The sequence below is a fragment of the Trichechus manatus genome, unplaced genomic scaffold, assembly GCF_000243295.1.
Source record: "Trichechus manatus latirostris isolate Lorelei unplaced genomic scaffold, TriManLat1.0 scaffold00109, whole genome shotgun sequence".
Classification (NCBI taxonomy): Eukaryota; Metazoa; Chordata; class Mammalia; order Sirenia; family Trichechidae; genus Trichechus; species Trichechus manatus.
The window spans coordinates 9476007-9497016 of record NW_004444045.1 but is presented as its reverse complement, the minus strand read 5'-3'; the positions used below and the strand labels follow the sequence as shown (position 1 = coordinate 9497016).

The 21010-nt window shown below is 40.6% G+C and overlaps 1 protein-coding gene across 8 annotated transcripts in view; it reads right to left on the bottom strand.

Annotated features, from left to right (window-relative positions):
* Positions 1 to 21010, bottom strand: part of TACC1 (transforming acidic coiled-coil containing protein 1) — a 104908-nt gene that overhangs the window by 18402 nt on the left and 65496 nt on the right. For 3 of the 8 annotated variants that reach the window (XM_023737856.1, XM_004383411.2, XM_023737857.1), the window contains exons 3-6: positions 15024 to 16146; positions 10228 to 10288; positions 8235 to 8442; positions 4327 to 4379 (exon numbers count right to left, since the gene is read on the bottom strand). In XM_023737856.1, the coding sequence (XP_023593624.1) occupies positions 4327 to 4379; positions 8235 to 8442; positions 10228 to 10288; positions 15024 to 16146 (1445 nt within the window). The remainder of the gene's footprint in view (positions 1 to 4326; positions 4380 to 8234; positions 8443 to 10227; positions 10289 to 15023; positions 16147 to 21010) is intronic. The other 5 variants (XM_023737858.1, XM_012557573.2, XM_023737859.1 and 2 more) reach the window with 3 other exon arrangements.

Here is a 21010-nt window from a genome sequence, read left to right as displayed (position 1 = left end):
TGAGAGAGTTAGCATCACTAATCTGTCTCTGAGTGCACTCACCCCACCACTGTCCTTGAATGCACTGGGGTGGTACCAGCCAGCTACCGCTTCTCTAACAAAGAGGCACACTTGGAAAATCCAGATGAACTCAACCTCTAAGAAGTTTGAGAATTCTTAAAAAAAAAAAAAATTTGGCTCCTAAGTGAAAAATGCTGCAGAATAACAGCTGAGAAGCAACATGAGACTTAATCCTCACCACTTACTGTACTCTGGCCTTATTTATTTTGTTTCAGTCACTACCTACTGCTGGGCACCAGAATATGACAGGAATGTGGGTCAAAGTAAACACAGAAAGGCTTAAAAAAAGTAAATGCTAGATTAAACCTGCTGCCATGGAGTCGATTCTGACTCATGGAATCGTGTTATAGAGTAGAACCGCTCCACAGGGTTTTCTTGGCCGTAATCTTTACGGATGCAGATTGCCAGGTCTTTCTCCTGTGGAGCTGCTGGGTGGGTTCAAACTGGCAACCGTTTGGTTGGTAGCTGAGTGCAAACTACTTGCGCCACCCAGGCTCCTGCTAGATTAAATAGATTTCTTTAATCTCTCCAACATTCTATGGAAGTAGAAATTAATTTATTCCAGGATGTTCTACTTGGGTTACTTTCAAAAAGTATGTACATGTACACGCACGCACGCACGCGCGCACACACACGTACGTATGCTTTTTACCTACTGGTTCCAGAGACAAGTACCCTCCGTTCTTCCCTTTTACTCTCATTCCCGGCTTTTCCTATCAACATCACACCACCTTACCTTAGCCTAGCACTTCACAGTTTCAGTCTTTCAGGTTATCATTACATTTTATCCTCCCAACCACTCTGACGAGGCAGATGGGGGCTGCTAATTTTATGCATGAATAAACTGGGCATCAGGAGTTGAACCGGCTTGTTTCTAGTATCAGGTAAACCACCCGAATCTGCTGCCACGCTGTTTCTTTGTCCACTCAACACCCTCTTCTTCTACTATTGCTGTGATTTTACACACTGAAACTAGCAGAAAGCACCCCCATGGTACTTGGAAAACTTGGAAGGGACTAGCTTCCCAAAAGTGCACACTCAGGCTGCTTTCAGTGGTGGGGAGTGGAGCTCCATAAGCTCATAGAAGGGATGACGGGCATCACTCTCTTTCAGAGACAGGAAACCTAGGCTTAAAGTTCTGTGAGTGGATGTGTTGGGACTGGTTGACCCAGCTCCCAAGAGAGAATCAAATTAAAGATCAAATAAATTTCTAGGCCAGAGTGACTTCAACCTGAAACCAATGTCCCTAATGAGTAAGGCTCCTGTGAAGGGACAAAGCTCCTGATTCCCTGTGTCTATGGGCACGCTCCTCCTCCTGACTCGCCCACTAGGCTTCCACCAGCTCCTCCCCCAACCACCCGTTGAGAGGTCAGGCGACTGCCTTTCAGCTTTCACTCATTCTACCTCCTCTTGGGAAATATTTTATGAACTGTGCATCGTGGCCTATTAGTGAGTCATGAAAACAATTTAGGGAGACAACCTATGTTAAAAGAATAAAATAGGAGAGAAAACATCAGAGTGAGTCACATGAAGACAAGTAGATATTGTTTTGTGAAATTTGTTTTATAAATATATAAGCATGTATGTCTTGATATGTCTGTCACATAAGTATCGGTCAAGATGCAAAATACTGTTTTATTGCGAATCAAAATAAAGAAAGTGTGAAGCATGAGTTCTTCTACTCAGTTTCAACTATCAAAGCTAGCACTGCCAACCTAGACTTTTTCTGAGTTGGTGCTATGCACTTAAAACTGCCTATTGGACATAGGCATGTAGAGCCTGGTCCCCCAGGTGTCTCAAAGCCACCTATCTAAAAATGAACTTCCACAATTCTGTTCCCCCTTGCATGTTCCTAATTTACTGAATCCTACATTCATTGATGTTTACTGTGGCAGGTGCTGGAGTATAGCAGCAAAGAAGACAGTCATGGTTCCTTACCTTCACCAAGCTTATAGTCTTGTAGGGAAGGCAAGGAGAACACGGGGTGACCCAAAGGGATGAGTTCACAAAACTGAAAGGAATTCTGTATGGCTAAGTGAGTTTCCAGCGTGTGAGGGACAGAGGAGACAGCTGATGCTGGGCACGGTGTCAGGGTCCCAGTGCAGAAAGCTGTGTAGGGGCCATAGTAAGAGTATGAGTCTATACTTTACCCTAAAGACAAGGGAAGCCGATGAAGAGGCTTAAGGAAAGAGTAATAAGATCAGTTTTGTGATTACAACATATCACCCTGGCTTATGTAAAAGGCTGAAATTGAGAATGAGTCTGAAAACACAGAGACTGGTTAGGAAACTGCCACCATGTCTAAAAAAACTGGAGGTGGCCATGGGCTGGAGGAAAGTAGATGGATTTACAATATATTCTGTGTACAGAAACCACAGATCTTGCTGAGCTTGTTTGTGGGAATAAAGCGGAGGACGGGGGGAGTCAAAGTTCCCAGGTTTGTGGCTTAGACAGCTAGGTGGATAGTGATGGCATCTGTTGAAATGGAATGAGGCTCCCCCTGGGGTTGGTTAACAGCAACACTGAACACTCGGATCTTCCAGATGGAAACTCTGAGTAGGCTTCACCAACTTTCTCTCATCCTCACTGCCACCCCAGCCGCCATATGACCCCAAAGTCACCAGGCATCCATCCCATCTTCTAAACTATCACTGATCCCACTGCTCCCCATTTAAAATCCCACAAGGGCTCCCTACTGCTTCTACCATGAATTCCAAACCTCTTGGCCCAATACCTATGGCCCCTGACAATCTGGCCCCCGTCTTCCATTGCATGGTGTCCACTGATCATATAAGATTATTATTAATATTTACAATTTCCTAAAAAGTCCATGCTCTTCCTTACTTGCAACCTTTGCACAGGCCAATTCTTCCATCTGGAATGCCCTTTCTTGCTTTATCTACCTAGCAAACCCCTACTCTGCCTTTAAAACTTAGCTCAAATGGAGAAACTTGGCATACACCACCTTAACCGGTGATCAAAGTTAGCTCCACCAGTAACAGGACAACCGAAACCCATAACATCAATCCTGTTGTATTCGTGCTAAAAATGTGTAACATGAATTTAGTCATGAAGCAACATCAGACAAACCCAAATTGAAGGATAACAGCTGGCCAGTACTCTTCAAAAGTGTCAGAGTCATGAAAGACATCTGTTCCAGATTAGAGGAGATTAAGGACATGAGAATTAAATGAAATTGTGCAATCCTGGACTGAATCCTACATCAGAAAAAGAATATTAATGGGACAATTAATAAAATCCAAATAAAGTTTAAAGATGAGACAACAGTATCATTATCACTGAAGGTCCCTGGGCGGCACAAACAGTTTGTACTCAGCTACCAGCCAAAAGGTTGGCAGTTCGAACCCACTCAGTGGCACCACGGAAGAAAGCCCTGGTGATCTGCTTCTGTAAACATTACAGTCAAGAAGACCCTATGGAGCTCAGTTCTACTCTGTATCACATGGGGTCTCCCTGAGTCAGAACTGACTCGATGGCAACACTATCTTTATTGTCATCACTGTTAATTAATTTCGATAAATGTACCGTGATTATGTAAAACATTAACATTTGAGACGTACAGATGAGAGGTATAAGCAATTCTTTGTACTATTTTTGCAAATCTAAAATTATTTCAAAAAGAAAACTTAGAAAAAATTTTTAATTAGCTCAAACTCAGCCTTCCCAACACCTGCCATGTAGGTGGCAGCCCTGGCTCCTACAGCCCCCGAACACTCTTCTTTTACAACATTCACCCCATGGTATTATTATTGATTTGCGTTTTACATCTGCTACCAGTGCTGTTCGACAGAAGTGTAACACAGGCCATATGGAATTTTTAATTTTCTAGTAGTCACATTAAAAAAAGTAAAAAGGAACAGGTAAAATTACTTCTAAAAATACAGTTTAGTTAACCCACTATAGCCCAAACATTACCATTTCAAAATGTAATCAATATAAAAATTATTAACAAGATACTTTTCTTGCACCGAGACTTCAAAAACAGATTGCACTTTACACTTACAAGACATCTCATTTTGGATTTGCTACAGTTCAAGTGCTCAATAGCCACAGGTGGCTAGTGGCTGCTGTACAGGACACTACAGGACCACATTACGAGCTGCACAAATGGAGACACTGTTGTATTTATATTTTATCCCAATCATCAAGCACTGACTAGAATTTATTTAGCGAATTAACAAGGGCTTCAAAATGAATAGTGAACAAAAGTGAGCTCCACCCCCCTCTCCGAGTTTAGGGACTTACAGGCACAGCAGGCTCATCTTTTTCCATCTTCTGGCACGACTCTTTCTCTAAGCCTAAAACACAGAGAGTCATTTTTATGGTTATCCCAGAAATTGGTTCCTTTACTTCCTAGTGGAAGACTCTTGAAAATACCAACACAGGTCAGAGTGACACTTATGAACACATGAAAAGTAATGCAAGAATTTAAAAGGAACACTGGCATTCTGCTGACCACTGTGCTGCTCCATGTTAAAAGTCCATAACATGGGAAAAGGAGTGCAGTTTAGTCAGCCATACACCAACCAGCAATCTTTACGTAGGAAGAACAGCAAGGCTGCCCCCTTGTGTTCATTGGAAGCTTTGCAAATGACTTGTACTAACCATGGGATTTTATCAAAAAGAGTTAGAAACCATAACACCAAATGCTATTTTATTACCACGTCTATGTGAATTTGAATTCCAGCCCTAAAGGGTACTCTCAGTTTAATTAATGTAGCAGGTAAGAATATAAGCTTTAAATTTCAATACCTGCAAAAGTAAATTCATTATCCTCCCCACACCCTTCAACCTGGTTTCCCTGCCTCTAGCCTACCTTCAGAGCCCTGGTGGCACAGTGGTTAAGAACTCTGCTGTTAACCAAAAGGCTGGCAGTTCAAATCCACCAGCCGCTCCTTGAAAACCATACAGGGCAGTTCTATTCTGTCCTATAGGGTCACTGTGAGTCAGAATCACCTCTACGGTGATGGGTTTAGTCTACCTTCCACCCTACCACCAGAGGCAACCAAAATGCCCAACACTGTGCTTTTGCTAATTAAAGGACTATGTACTCGTTGAAGAACTTTTTAAAATAGGAGAAAGTATACAAACTTTTAAAGCTACAATCTTCCACATAAAAACCTGTTTAAAAAAAAAAGACCCATTGCTACTTAGCAATAACTAAATACTATTTTAGTATACCAGCTGTCAATCACTTAAAACACAAATGGGACCATCACTCACCTGCTCGAGAACGTTCCTCCCCCATCCCTATAGGATCAAGCCCAAATTCCTCAGCACAACTTCGTTTCCCATGTGCCCTGTACTCACAGAAAGCTACGGGGCATTTTACCAACATGGCATGTTCCTTCCAACCCGTGTGAGATTCTTGTTCCCTGGCGCACATCTGTGTAACGATCAAGAGTCAGCTCAAAGGTGACTTATCCCCAGGAAACGCTGATTCACCTCGCCTGGGCCAGAAGCAACCACCCCCACGACCATGGCCTCTGCTTGCTCCTGTGATAGCTTCATCAGTTACAGTGTAACAGCTTATTTAAATCTGTTCCACCCGTAGCCGGTGAGCGTCTCCAGAGCAACACTGACTAGCTGTTCACTAACTTTGAGGATAGCACAGTAGAACCCAAGCTCTATACACTTCTGTTGAAGGAATTTCCTCCTAACGGGGAAGAATATAATTAATTCGGCAAATATTTACCATGTACCTCTATCTATTTGGCATCAGAAGGAATTCAAAGACGAATCTCTCATAGTCCCCAAGCTCAGGAAGTTTAGAACAGTTACCTTTCTAGAATTACTAGACAGCGTAGGTGCTGTGGAATGGGAACTGTGGGAAGAAATGTGTTAGGTGTGTAAACGATGGTGGGATCCAAGTAACAGCTGAGACAGACCTGAAAGGATGGGCAGAAACTTTATAGGAGATGGCAAAGAAAGGCATTTCAAATAGAAGAAACGATTATAAGAGTCCTCAGGATTAACCCCAAATAACTGGGGTATAAAGGGGCATAAACGGAAAAGGCAAACAAGGCCTTTGGGAAAGATGTCAGAGCAGAAGGCTGCTTTGGAAGAAACCTGGAACAATGCCCAGCACATTTATTTTATGAACGGGAAACTGAAGCCTGGGGGGCGCAAGGGGATACCTTGCTCAAAATCCTGACTTTCCACCTGCTTCCTTGGTTTGATGGCTGATTATATTTTTAAAAAATTCTAAGTATAAAAGCCTCAAATTACATCATGTTGCTCAAGAGGATCTGAGTTAAAAAAAATTAAAAATAACGTTTAAGGCCAGAGGTGTAACTTGGGAACTGGAAAAGGACCTCAGCTCTAGAATGTTCTGAAGAGTCCAACAGCAAGAGGGTTCAGCTCAGGTGAGTCCAGGTTCTTCATCAGAACGCTAAGAAGGATTTTATAGGACAGTGGTCAATTTCAATCCACCACATTTGTGAGCAGGAAAATTTATATATATATATAAATCAAACCCATTGCTGTCAAGTCTATTCCAACTCAAGGTGACTCCATTTATAATATTTATAATAGCCTAATGTGATGGAAATAATCTCTTCACACTTTAGCAAGTGTGGTTAAAAAACCATGGAATCAGCCTGCTTGGGTTCGAATTCTAGTTCTACTATTTACTACCTAAGTGACCTTGGCCGAACTATTGCACTTCTGTGCCTCACTTTCCTTCTCTGAAAAATGGGGGAAAGAATAAAACCTAGTGAGGAATGGGAATTCCAGAACACTTAATTGTGCTCGTGAGGAACCTGTACGTAGATCAAGAGGCAGTTATTTGAACAGAACAAGGGGATACTGTGTGGTTTAAAGTCAGGAAAGGTGTGTATCAGGATTGTATTCTTTTACCATATTTATTCAATCGGTATGCTGAGCAAATAATCCAAGAAGATGGACTATAGGAAGAGGAACGAGGCATCAGGATTGAAGAAGACTCATTAACGACCTGCATTATGCAGATGACACAACCTTGCTTGCAAAAAGTGAAGAGGACTTGAAGCACTTACTGATGAAGATCAAAGACTACAGCCTTCAGTATGGATTGCACCTCAACATAAAGAAAACAAAAATCCTCACAACTGGACCGATAAGCAAGATCATGATAAATGGAGAAAAGATTGAAGTTATCAAGGATTTCATTTTACTTGAATTCACAAACGACGACCATGGAAACAGTCGGCAACAAATCAAATGATGTGTTGCATTGGGAAAATCTGCTGCAAAAGACCTCTTTAAAGTGTTAAAAAGCAAAGATGTCACTTTAAGGACGCCAGACACAAGCCATGGTGTTTTCAATTGCCTCATATGCATGTGAACACTGGACAATGAATAAGGAAGATGAAAGAAGAACTGACGTCTTTGAATTGTGGTGTTGGCGAAGAATACTGAATATACCAAAAGAACTAACAAATCTGTCTGGGAAGAAGTACAGCCAGAACGTTCCTTAGAAGCGAGAATGATAAGACTCTGTCTCACACACTTTGGACATGTTATCAAGAGGGACCAGTCCCTGGATAAGGACATCATGGTTGGTAAAGCAGAGGGTCGGCAAAAAGAGGAAGACCTTCAATGATATGGATTGACACAGTGGCTGCAACAATGGGCTCAAGCATAACAACGATTGTGAAGATGGTGCAGGACCGGGCAGTGCTTCCTTCTGTTGCGCGCAAGGTTGCTGAGTCAGGAACTGACTCGGCGGCAACAAACAACAAGTGAGGAGTAATGAGTAACTCACAGAAAGCATTTAGAGCAATGCCTGCACATGGTAAGGCACTACACCTGTTAGCTATTATAATTTCCATAAGTAAAGCAATAAGCCTAATAATCATAAAAAAGTCAAATGTACATATTTGTAGGCCACTGTAAGATACGGCCACATTCAAATAAAATTATAAGGAAATTCAAAGCAATCTCATGTATCAGTGTCTCCTGGACATCCCGCCACACTTATCCATATGTCGCCAGTACTTCCATAAGACCCTTTTGTGTCTTTTTCTATGTAAAGTAAGAAGTGCAGCATAGATCAGCATCCTAAATCTACCTGTCAATAGACTCAATTCTCTAATCTAAAGTGCCTCCTGTTTTAGACTTTCAGACATTTCTATGCTTATGTATGTTAGAAAGATGACAATATGCTTCCATACCTGCTTCTGAGGATGAAAACGCATGATTTATGGTAGACACGGGAACATTGGAACATTCAAAGTACTCCACGTCTTCCTCTGGCTCACCTTTCACCTCAGGCCCGGCTAGTTTCTGACCAGAAGAAGTGGACGCCAGCTTCTCCTCATCGGTAGCATGGCCATCCCTATTTGAAATGTCGGAAATCTGGGAGATCACTGCTTCTTCATCCTGGGAAATGCAACAGGTAAGATGCTACCTTTTAAGATATTACCCGTGAGTACAGAGCTCCATTAAAAAGCCATCTACATGAGACCAAAAGGTCAACAACTACTCCAAACCAAAGACGAGAAGCTAAGACGGCAGGGAAACTAGAGTACTGAAAACAGAACCAAAATGCCATTAAAGACTGTGGACACACAGGGAAAAGTGTAACTAATGTCACCAAACGATTTGTCCAGAAATTGTCAAATGGGAACTCAATTTGCTGTGCAAACTTTCACCAAAAAAAAATATTATTTAAAAAAAAAAAGAAAAAGAAGATGCTACCTTTTTGTAGGGAAAACAATGGGGGAAAGTGATATCTCAGGAATGGAGCAAAGGGGCCTCCATGCCACCCAGATATTCAATGCAATTAACCACGGATAAGCTGGAATCTTTCAATTATAAAATTCTCTGTTTTTTAGAACCCATTTCTATAATTTAAGTGTGGGGTTTTCCTACCCTAAATTTACACACAAGCAGTTTAAGTTGTCCAAGAGAGTGGTTTTCAAAGTTTTTTGCTCATATACCTCCTACATTTTTTTTTGAAGATCCATGTACCACATTGCACCTCAAGTGACATCTAAAATTTTCTCGGCATAAGTTATATAACTGCAAAAGATGTAATTTCTGGCATATTCTAAATATTGACCTTGCTTAATGCAATCCAGTTAATCTAGTGATTTGATACCTCGTGATCCATTTAAAAAATACACGAACAAGTCCATTAATATCAGAAATTTTATATCGTTCCTTTTTCCTCTCTGAATTTATATTTCCACTCTACTTCCATCAAGAATTTATCCCAATGAAATACATCTGGGCATAAAAGTCTCTTAAAGGTCTCCCTATTACATTTCTATATAAAAAATTGAAAATATTTTAATTTTTATTGAATTTATGAACTTTAATTCTAAGACCACAAGCATCACAGTGTTAAAAATTTTTTCTTCTGGAGAGTTATCCTTACAATTACTAATGTATACATTTTTTAAAAAAAATACTGCAAGTTTTGGTAAGTACTATCAAACACAAAAGCAAATTTTTATTAAAAATGGATCTCACTGCAATCAGATGGGCCTGGGTGTTTGGTTTTTGTGTTTCCCTATCAGTTTGTGGGTTCAGCCAATGGCAAATAGTATTTATTGCTAGAAAGAAGCAGGGATTAGCATCAGTTATAGTCCCAGTTTTGATTTTTATAATTATAATCAATAGAAACCTTGTTTATATAAACAAATAGATGAAACAGGAGTTTTGTAACAGAAATATCTCTAAATTCTTTGAACCTCTTTTCAAGTTACGTACCAGAAAATTCTACCATCAAAAATTATTTTTAATGATCTATCAGCTGACAACTCAAGTCCTATTTTGTTGAAAGCAATGAATTGGAAAACCATTTGACTTAAAAAAAAAAAAAATGCTATCCAGTCATCACAGTTGATCACTTGCTTAGAACCTCCACCAATATTTCCAATCTGCCCTTTGCTTGGTGCCCCTGGAGTTTTCATACCCTGTGGTGATGCACCATAGTGAGACTTATACTGGGTGAGAAGGAACTTTAAAAAAGTGGGAAAAGGGTAATTGTGGAAGGGTTCCCTTGTCCTCAAGGTACCTTCTCAGATCATTTTAGGAAATTAAGGATCTGGAAACTGGTTCTCTTAAAGCTCAGTACTCAGACATCCAGAGGGATGTCTTCATGACCCCGAGTTTGGGGACCACTAGTCTGAGACATTCTGGTAACAGGCAGAGACTCACCTGAGAACATGGATCCAAAGCAAGAGACTGAGTTTCATATTTCTTCACCTTACAGCCACTCCTGGAACAAAAATAAACAGGTTGGTGTGGGATCCCACGGACAACTTCAGAGGCATGAGATGGAGCCAAGTAGTGGTATGTGCAGATAGAAGCCGAAGCACACAGCACCGCACAAATCATACGTCTACATAATATAATAGAGATGGAAACACCTTTTATGTCTCTGAATCTTTTGCTCCCAAGGGACAGGGGAAGCCAAGGAACTACAGCTCAGATTATTCTCTGAAAAGGCCACCTTGCTTGCTTCTGTGGATGTCAAACACCGGTCCTCTGACCCCAGTGGTTTTTAATTACACACCATCAAAAGCCTTTCAGAGAGTGGCCTCAGCATCTAGAGAGGTTGGGTTCATCTGATCCTTACTTGCTTCGCTTTGACATTCATTAGAAAAATCATCACGCTTGACCAGATTCTTTAAAAATCCTTTATTGCCCTAAAAGCCACAGGAGCCTGGTAAGACAGCTCAGTCTAGACCTGTGTGCTAACAGAGAAGAACTGTGGCCAACAGAACAGGAAAAAAAACAAAAGTATTTGCATAAACTGTTACCATTCCTCTGGAGTCACAAGATGCAAGATGAACGCCATGTACTGTGAAAAGCCCAGAACTGGGGAAAGCACAGACCACCTGTGATTTTTAGACTAGCACGTAATTTGTGATCGTAGGACTAATTCCGACTCTGTTGTTCTAACAAACTTAAAATTGTCAATGAAAATACCATGCTAACCAAATATATATATATATATATATATATATACATATAAAAAACATATATGTATATATAGTTCACAACTCTTTTTTCTTTTGTGGAAAACAGAAGACAAGCACACCGTCACCAGAATGTGCACGCCTACCAGTTTATGGTCTTCTCTCCCTAAGGTTCTTACTAAGTGCCACCCCTGCTGCCAAACAAATGGAGTTGACTCAGTTAAATTTATCCCCTGCTCAAGTCAGCAACCTTATCCTACCTCAAAAGCCAGTTATTTCCAACATTAAATAGAATAGTCCCTCAAACCACTGCTATGATGATCTCTGGATTGGGGCCAAGCCAGCACTTGGAATCGCCAAAGTGCCAAGTGACGCGTGCCAAGCCAGGGGGCGCAAGCTCTCGCACCTAAGGTGGGCTGGTCTCCACTCCTTTAGGTACAGACAATTGCAAGGCTAAGCTGACTCATGACGTGGCAAATGAAATGCAAAAAAAAAAAACAAAACAAAAAACAAAATCATCAGATCCAACTCAGAAATGGAAGCCACATGCTATGGAGAGGTGGTCTGGGTACAAGTGGGGGAGGAAGTGTGTAGACAGGCCCAGAGACAAAGAGAAACAAGGGCAAGAGTGTACTTACAACAGAAAACAGAGAAATTTCACTTGTTCAGTAGTCCTGAGGCACCAACCAAATTAGACAGGAAAGAGACAGACAGATGGAGAAAAAAATCGTGTGAAGACTGGAATATTTCTCTCTAGTCTGATAGATGTAAAGGTTGCAAAGTTCTTTCTATGAAGCGAAATACAAATTAAAAATGGCATACTCATGCATGTTTTCACTGATGAGTGAACGATTATCAGGAATCTCAACTCTTAACCAAGTAAGAGAGTGGTAGCAACATTGAGGAATACCACAAAGATTTATAGATGGAAAGTAAACTTCCAAACATGTGTAAATGCATAAAAACAATATTTAACTGCTGAATACATTTACTCTTAAATGTTTAGTCATTCAGATCACAGGCAATGCATGAATAAAAATATATCTGAATATATACCTGCTTTTATCTATTGTAAGGAGCCCTGGTGGAGCAGTGGTTAAATGCTTGGCTGCTAACCACAAGGTGGGCAGTTTGAACCCACCAACTGCTCCACGGGAGAAAGATGTGGCAGTCTGCTTCCATAAAGATTACAGCCTTGGAAATCCTATGGGGCAGTTCTGCTCTGTCCTGTAGGGTCACTGTGAGTTGGAATTGACTCAACGGCAACACGTTTAGTTCTTGGTTTATCTACTGTGTGTATCACTAAGACATTTTAAATGATTTCACATACGTTATCTCACTGAGTCCACAAAACCCCAATTATATTACAGTACCCCGTTTTACAGAAGAACCTGGGAAGTCAACTGTATGCATCTTTTTAAAATCACACAAATAAATTGTTAATGGAACTCGTAACTCTCCACTAGATTCTACCACCGCACATTTACTGGCTGTCTTTCCTACAAATGAAAGAATTTGCTGACCAAAATCAGTGTTAGACAAGATGTCTAGCATCCCTCTCTGTAGAAAGAAAAGGAAGACAAGAGTTTTGATTGCACGAGAATTAAAAAGATTAAAAAAAATTAAGAAGTTCATTCACTGAAAACAAAATAGGAGTAAAATGCCAGCAGGTGAGAGAGGTAGGATTTGGAGGAGAGCGCTTCTTGCTACTGAAAACAAAGTGCAGACTAAATCTCCCCCTCTCTAGCCCAAATTTAATCCTATCTACTCACAAGCATGAACGCCCTGTCTATGTACCCAACATACAACTAAAGGCTGCCTCCCAAGCAAGTCCTCTGCCAGGCAGAACACAAACAAAAACCAAACACACTGCTGCTGAGGCGATTCTGACTCACAGCGATCCTATAGGACAAAGTAGAACCGCCCCATAGAGTTTCTAAGGAGCGGCTGATGGATTCGAACTGCCGACCTTTTGGTTAGCAGTCATAGCTTGCTGTCGCTCTGATAGGCAGAAGCATCCCATAGTTAGGTGAGCACACACCACGGCAGCGACGTGCCGAACACATACCCCAAGTACTATCCAGACATAGCTAACTAACCTTAAAAGTCACAAGAGAGCACTTCCAGGATACCTGATTAATAATATTCTCTAACAACTGTTTAACTACTCATATATAACCAAAACTCCATGAACAGATCTAGAGCTCCTAATGACAATCCATTCCCCTAATTTACAGCTCTGGGGGATATTCTGCTGTTGTCGAACAACTGCTTCCTAGACTGTTCAACCTTCTTGGTCCTGAAACGGACACTTCTCTTTTAAACCTCTGGATATGTATGTCCCTTTCTCTCCCATATAATTCACCATGCCATCCAACAATTTTGTTATGCTGATGCTGAAAAGCATTTCCCCAGCTGATCTATACCAGTACTATACCAGCTGCTGTTGAGTCGATTCCGACTCATGGCAAACCCACGTGTGCAGAGCAGAACTGCTCCATAGGATTTTCAAGGCCGTGAGCTTTCAGAAGCAGATCGCCAGGTTTTCCTTCTGAAGCACATTTGGGTGGGTCTGAACTGACGACCTTGTAGTTAGTAACCCAGCACTTAACCATTTACGCCACCTAGGGACCTTATCTATAGTGACAACTAAAAACATGGTACATGGTACTTCTTTTCATCCTCCCTTTTCATATTTCACCGCCCATGTCACTGGCCCTTCTTTATATCTAATTTTTGGCAAAATGTCATAGGGGTACCAAGAGACATATTGTTATCTACTCGACTTAACTTTCGTGATAAGGTAACCTTTAACCCTGGGGACACAGCGGTTAAAGTGCCCGGCTGCTAACCAAAGGCTGGCAGTTCGAACCCACCAGCTGCTCCACAGGAGAAAGATGTGGCAGTCTGCTTCCTTAAAGATTACAGCCTTGGAAATCCCATGGACAGTTCTATTCCGTCCTATACGGTCGCTGTGAGTCAGAATCAACTACACAGCAATGGGTTTAACTTCGTAACAAAGTTAAAAGGAAACTTGACATGGAATAGGCCTGCACATCACTCTGAGAACCCCAGGGACCTTGCAAATAAGTGGCTCCAGATTCCTGGAGAAACAATGGGGTCGGGAGGCACACAGACAACACACAGCAGAAGACTAATTTATCAGATTTAACTGATTATTTTAAACATTCCTGATCCTTATTGGAAATTAACATCATTACTGATGGAACCAGAAACTACACAAAGAGACGTGAGTTCTCACCAATTTTAGTGGTAGGTTTGTTGCCAACAAAAATTACAGCTCTCTGTTTAAGTGGTAAGACTTCTAGGAGGCCCTTTCAGACCATTTTCCACCTGCTACTGATGCTTTTGTTGTCCTCAGGAGCCACTGAGTCAGTTCCAACTCTAGCAAACCCTACGTATAACAGAACGAAACACTGCCCAGTCCCGTGCCATCCTCACAAATGTTATTATGTTTGAGCTCATTGTTGCAGCCACTGTGTCAATCCATCTTTTTGAGGGTCTTTCTCTCTTTCGCTGACCCTCTACTTTACCAACCATGATGTCCTCCTCCAGGGACTAGTCCCTCCTACTGATGCAAGACACGCACTTTATAGGCTTGGAATTTTTGTCTTATCGGAATATGATGACTACAAGTGACACCTGAATTTTGTACATAAAGTGATTCCTGAACAGCCCAGCTAGGATTTCTGAAAACCATCAAATCTTCATCTACTTCTCTCACTCCATTTTTTTTTTTTTCTTAACAGAAAACATTACCCAGGGTGGGTGGGGGAAAGAGCCAAGGATTCATCAAAAACAAGACAGGAATCTAAAATGGAAACTTCTGATATTTCTGATTCCACATAAGAGTTAGGTAAAAAAGTGAAGACCCCAGTATAAAGTTACAAGCTTTGTGTCTGCCTTGTTGCACCTCAAAGATAAATTCAGCTCCCCAAAACCAAAAGCAGCTGGCTTCCAAACCCACAGAGAATACACAGAACACAACACCCAGCACCCATCGCCACTCACGTTATTAAACGCGACTTTGCCTTCTTGGGTGATTCTAAGATTTCATTAACGTGATTACCAGTGGTAGAACGAAAGTCGTTGCATGTTAAAGTTGTAGTTGGTTTAAAGGGATCCATGGACTCATCAAAGTTGTCTGGGTCAAAGTGATAGGAGCTCTTAGAGGAGAGGGATGGGGAGTTCTGCAGAGTGGAGTGAACCCCAAAGGGATTAAAGTTGGGGTTATCCCACTGACTAGGATCCAGCTTAGAAGATGTGTGGAGGACAGGAGTATCTTCTGCTTTGATGTCTGCAGGCTGTTCTACACCTTTGCCACCTACTGGTTTACTGATGCCATCTTTCTGTGCCTTGGGAGTCAGTTTGTTCCCCAGTTTCCTGCCAAGTTTCCTTGGAAGAGCTTTCTTGGCCTCTACATTTTCCACATCTTCTGTGAAGTCAAACTCAAGTTTCAGAGGTGAGCTCCTTGACTCTTCCAGCAGTTCAACCCCCGAGTCATTGGTGTCACTGCTGGGAGTGCTTGATGTTTCTTTGACCTCAGTGGGAGGTTTCTGGATCCTAGCACCTCCGATCAAAGAAGAATATGTGTTCTCATCCAATTCATCAAGACTGACCTGATAGGGTGCTTTGGGGAGAGGGGTACCCTCCACCATAGTCTCAGTTTCTGAGAACTCTCCGCTAATTGTTTTCTTCCTCTGAGACACAGGCTTGGGCTTTCTTAGCTTGCTTCTGCTGGGTACTGATTCTGAACAGGAGTTTAGAGTCTTTACATCAGTTTCTGTGGAAGCCTCAAGTGTAACCCCCATGTTGCCTTCTGTCATTGCCTTGTCCTGGATGGCTTCTGGTGCTCTGGAGAGCAAAGCCTCCTCCAAGACTGCAGTTACAAAGCCATGAGCTGTTTTTGTTCCAAGAGCTGCTGGGACATCTGTGGAATTCTTGGTTTCAATTGAAAATGGCCTCACTATGGAAATTTTGCTAGTATCATGTTCAGGTTCTTCTTTGAAATCCTTGACAGAATGAGAAGCAATGGCCTGCTGTGGGACCTCATTTTCTGAGGGTCTAGGGCAAGTCTCAGATGAATATTTTTCAACCACTTCTGCTACCAACTGTTCATCATCTTCTTGTGATTCTAAAACAAAACACAAAAGCCTATTAAAGAATTATCTTTTTGACACTGGTGACTATTCTCTACTACCTGAATTCACATATACAAACTATAAGCTCTCCCTTCTTTGTTTTTATTATTTCTAATGTACAGCACAGCAGGCCCTGGGTGGTACAAACAGTTAACACGCTTGGCTGCTAACTGAAAGGTTGGTGGTTTGAGCCTACCCAGAGGCGCTTCAGGAGAAGGGCCTGCAATCAACTTCCAAAAAATCAGCCACTAAAAACCCTATGGAGTACAGTTCTACTCTGACATTCAGTGGAGTCGCCATGAGTCAGAACTGACTCAGTGGCAGCCAGTTTGGTTAACATTCAGCAAGGATGATGGCACAACCTCAAAGAGGTAATGAAGTCACTCCTGAAGTTCACCCTCCACTCAAAGATCAGACAGGCCTATAAAACAAAATGAGACTAAATGAGCACACCAGCCTGGGGGCAAGGACGAGAAGGCAGGAGGGGACAGGAAAGCTGGTAATGGGGAACACAAGGTTGAGAAGGGGAGACTGCTGACATATTGTGGGGCTGGCAACCAATGTTGCAAAACAGTATGTATATTAATTAACGAGAAACTAGTTTGCTCTATAAACCTTCACTGAAAGTACAATAGAAAAATTTTTTTAAATAAATAAAAATTTCCTGCCTCAACTGGTATATGGTTCATTATCCAAGTGATACAAATAATAATTATAACAAATAGAGTTATCTAGGAAAAGACTAAATAGATCAACAGTCTACTGCAAAATATATTAATATGATGTCAAAATTTCATAGGTTAAAGTTGGTCTGGAGGAATCTTTAGACACCAACTGTTTGATGCTTTCAGGGTCAGAATTTCAGGCACTAAACAGACTTGAAATAATTTATTTTTGTTGTTGCTGTTGAAAAGATACACAGAATATACACCAATTCAACAGTGTCTACATATGCAATTCAGTGATACTGATTATTCCTTGATTTGTGCAACTTTCTCATCTTCCTTTTCTGAGTTGTTCCTTAACATAAACTCACTGCCCCCTATGTCTCCTATCTAATGTTTTGAGTTGCTGTGGTCCATTTGATCCTATATAGACAGATTTAAAAGAGTGCAGTGCTCCAAGGCAGCCATTCTTTACTAGTTAAGCTAAACTACTGTTTGGTTTTAAAAAGACTTGAGTGGGAATTTTTGGTTTAAGGTTTAAAGATTATCGTACAGCAACAGTTTCACGGATTCATCAGCCTCCATGGCTCCAGAAAGTCTAGATTCCATGACAATTTTAAATTCTTTTCTGCATTTACCCCCTTTTGATCAGGATTCTTCTACAGAATCTTTGATCAAAACATTCAGTTTTGTTAGTTGGGCACCATGCAGTTCTGTGAAGTTAAGTTTTTGACTGGAAGTTAAAAATACAAGTATCCCCTATGCCACAGAAGATAATTTAAATGATTAGACTGTTTCAAAATTAAATGGAAAAACCACCATGGCCAGCTCAGAATCAACTCTCTATAGACCTAAAAATTAACCCAAATTAAAAAAAAAAAATTAATTTGAAAAAGCAGATCCAGAAATGGTCTTAAAAGCAAACAGCTGTTATTTTACTTGGACATAAAACAATAAACAGTTATTTTTTCTTTAGGACCTCTGTCTCTAAATTGGGCCAGGAAAACACACTGATTATCTTCTCTCCATCACTTGTGAAAAGTAAAAAATCCCTTTTAATTGGGGCCTTACTAGGAGAAATGCTGCAAATATTAAAAACCAAACCCACTGCCGTTGAGTCTATTCTGACTGATTCATAGCGACCCTATAGGACAGAGTAGAACTGCCCCATAACGGTTTCCAAAGAGCGCTTGGCGGATTCGAACTGTCAACCTTTTGGTTAGCAGCCGTAGCACTTAATTGCTACGCCACCAAGGTTTCCCTGCAAATATAAGAAGGTGTAAATGAGAGGATTTCTTTAAAGCATGAAGATAATGCTTCCCTGACTTAAAATATCTGAAATAACAATAGAATAGCAGCAAAAACTGAGTAAAGTGGTTTTTATCATAGTATCTCAAGATTTAAAAGGGAATTCAGAGATGACCTGGTCTACCCTTCTAATCCTACTTCCTAATCCTAATCCAGGATTAAAGTGCCAGGCATCACTGGAACAGTTTTTAAAAGCATTCACATATCTTTTCACATGACTCCTTTATGACTGGAATTGGGCAGTGGCTTACAAACTATATTTTGCAGACACTTCAGATGGTCTACAAATGTCCAATTCAAGTTGTTTTTAAATATATGTTTAACTGTTGTATTAAAAGAAGTATAATTTTTTAGTGTGGTAAACACATATGTAACAAAGCATTTGCCATTTCAGTACATAATTTTTTAAAAGTTCTCAATGTATGATACCTGTGACTTACTTTAACTTACTTCAAAAGGATATGAGAGAGAAAGATAAACTAAAAGTAGGAAAATCTTGATAACTGTTGCATGGGGGATGGGTATATGGGAGTTTCCATTGTACTATTTTCTCTTGTGTATAGTCTTGAAACTTTTAATGATAAAAACTGAAAAAACTCAACTGCATTATGCACAGAATTTTAACAAGAACTTTAATTTTATTTTGCTGTTGTTGAGAATATACACAGCAAAACATACACCATTTCAGCCATTTCTACATGTACGATTCAGTGGCACTGATTACATTCTTCGAGTTGTACGACCATTCTCACCCTCCTTTTCTGAGTTGCTCTCTCCAATAACAGAAACTCACTGCCCTCTAAAGTTCCTACCTAATCTTTTCTGTTGCTGTTGTCACTTTGATCCCATATGGTTGAAACAAGAACATTTTTAAGTGTACTGACAACGCGTGTATGTGTGTACGTGTATGCAGATTCTCCTATAATCTCTCTTCATATATATGGACTTCCTATGAATGTTATGGAAACCCTGGTGTCGTAGTGGTTAAGTGCTACAGCTGCTAACCAAAAGGTCAGCAGTTTGAATCCACCAGGCGCCCCTAGGAAACTCTATGGGGCAGTTCTACTCTGTCCTATAGGGTCGCTATGAGTCAGAATTGACTCAACAGCAACAGTTTTTTTTTTTTTTAAAATGAATGTTATTGTTTCTGTGTGCTAAATTCAGGGAAGGGGGATAGGGTGACAAACGACACAGCATCAAACACAGCTGCAAAATATCTGTGTGTGTATGTGTAACAAGCTCAGCTAAGAGCCAGGCAAGGTCTGGGCACATTTGCACAGTGCCTGCTCGTACCCCAGCATGAGCCAGTTGGGCAAAAGGGAATCTGGATAATATCACAGTGCATAGAATTATCACCTACTTTAAGTTTTGGTGCTTCCTGTCAGATTTTACATTCAATATGAAAAAGAGGAATTTTGTCTTGAAAAACAGAATATTTAATACAGATTAGCCACTAAGGTATCTGAGAGTTCTTAAACTGACATTGTTAAACATCTCAATGTTCTATTTTCTACTGAAAAGCTTTAAACTCACGAGGTACCACTTTATCTACTTTCTCTATATTTTACATCTACAAATTAAGAAGTTAGATTACTTGCTAAAGATTGTTAGTAACTCAACTATGAAACATAAATTTCCCTCTGCTCCTCTTTGAGGCCATCAGAATAGTAGTTTAATTCAAGCATATTCTCAAGTGCTAGGCAAAACCTTTTAAAGACTTATCATTTGCAACTATCGGCTTGTGGAAATCAAGATTCTCTCAATAACATATAACCGAAATACTCCTAAAATGAGCTAGATTTTAATTAGACTCTGATTTAATTATTTTGTATTTTTCAATCTCCTAAATCCCATTTAAAAAAAAAAAAGATTACTGTTTTGAATCTTTGCAACTATAAATCTTTACAACTGCTATATATTAGGGTGTGCACAATATTTTCTCTGTGAAAAAGCTCCTCTGCCTAAGGAATTTGAAAACTAAAGCTAAAGGGAAAGTTTATCTCTAAAAATAGTGATATGAAATATTTAGGAATGAATTGGCCTTCTAGAAACTGATACACATGACCTTTTAAAGAGAACTTCAGCACCCCTCAGGGGTCCGTGGGTGGTCAAATGGTGAACATGCTCGGCTGCTACCCTAAAGGTTGGAGGTTCGAGTCCACCCAGAGGCACCCTGGAAGAAAGGCCTGGCAAACTATTTCCGAAAAACCAGCCACTGACAACCCTATAGAACACAGTTCTACTCTGACACACATGGGGTCGCCGTGAGTTGGACTCAACTTGCTGGTAACTGGTTTGTTTGTTTTTTTTGGTCAGTTTTACTACAGGTGATCCCACTGCATGCGACAGATCTTTAGGCAACTATAAGGGGGGGCTGTGCTATTTTAAAGTCTTTAACCTGGTGCCCAGCAAGAGCAGGAGGCATGGCACAGCCGGAAGAGCCACTCTCTCCATTCCACTCTTTCCCAACAAGGCAAGGAACTGCCATGAGCCTCCCTGCCTCCATCTATAAAACTGGCTTATATTAAGAGAATAAGTGGTATACAACATGTGGTAGCCATTCAATAAAGGTATTTGTTTCCCATCCCTTTAATGCTCCACTCAATAAATTTTTCTTTAAGTCATCCTTCTACAAATGCAAATGGAGAATGTGCAACCTAAATAAATCATACTGGATTTGGCAAAATAAACTCCCCACATCTAAAATACTGGTATAAATCATATGTTGGATTTGCTTAAAGTAATATTTGTTGTTGTTGTTCAATACCGTTGAGTTGGTTCCAACTCATAGCGATCCCATGTGACAGAGCAGAACTGCCCTGAAGAGTTGTTTAGCCAATGTCACAAAACAGTATGTGTATGAAGGAAAAAGGTGGGGTGCAGA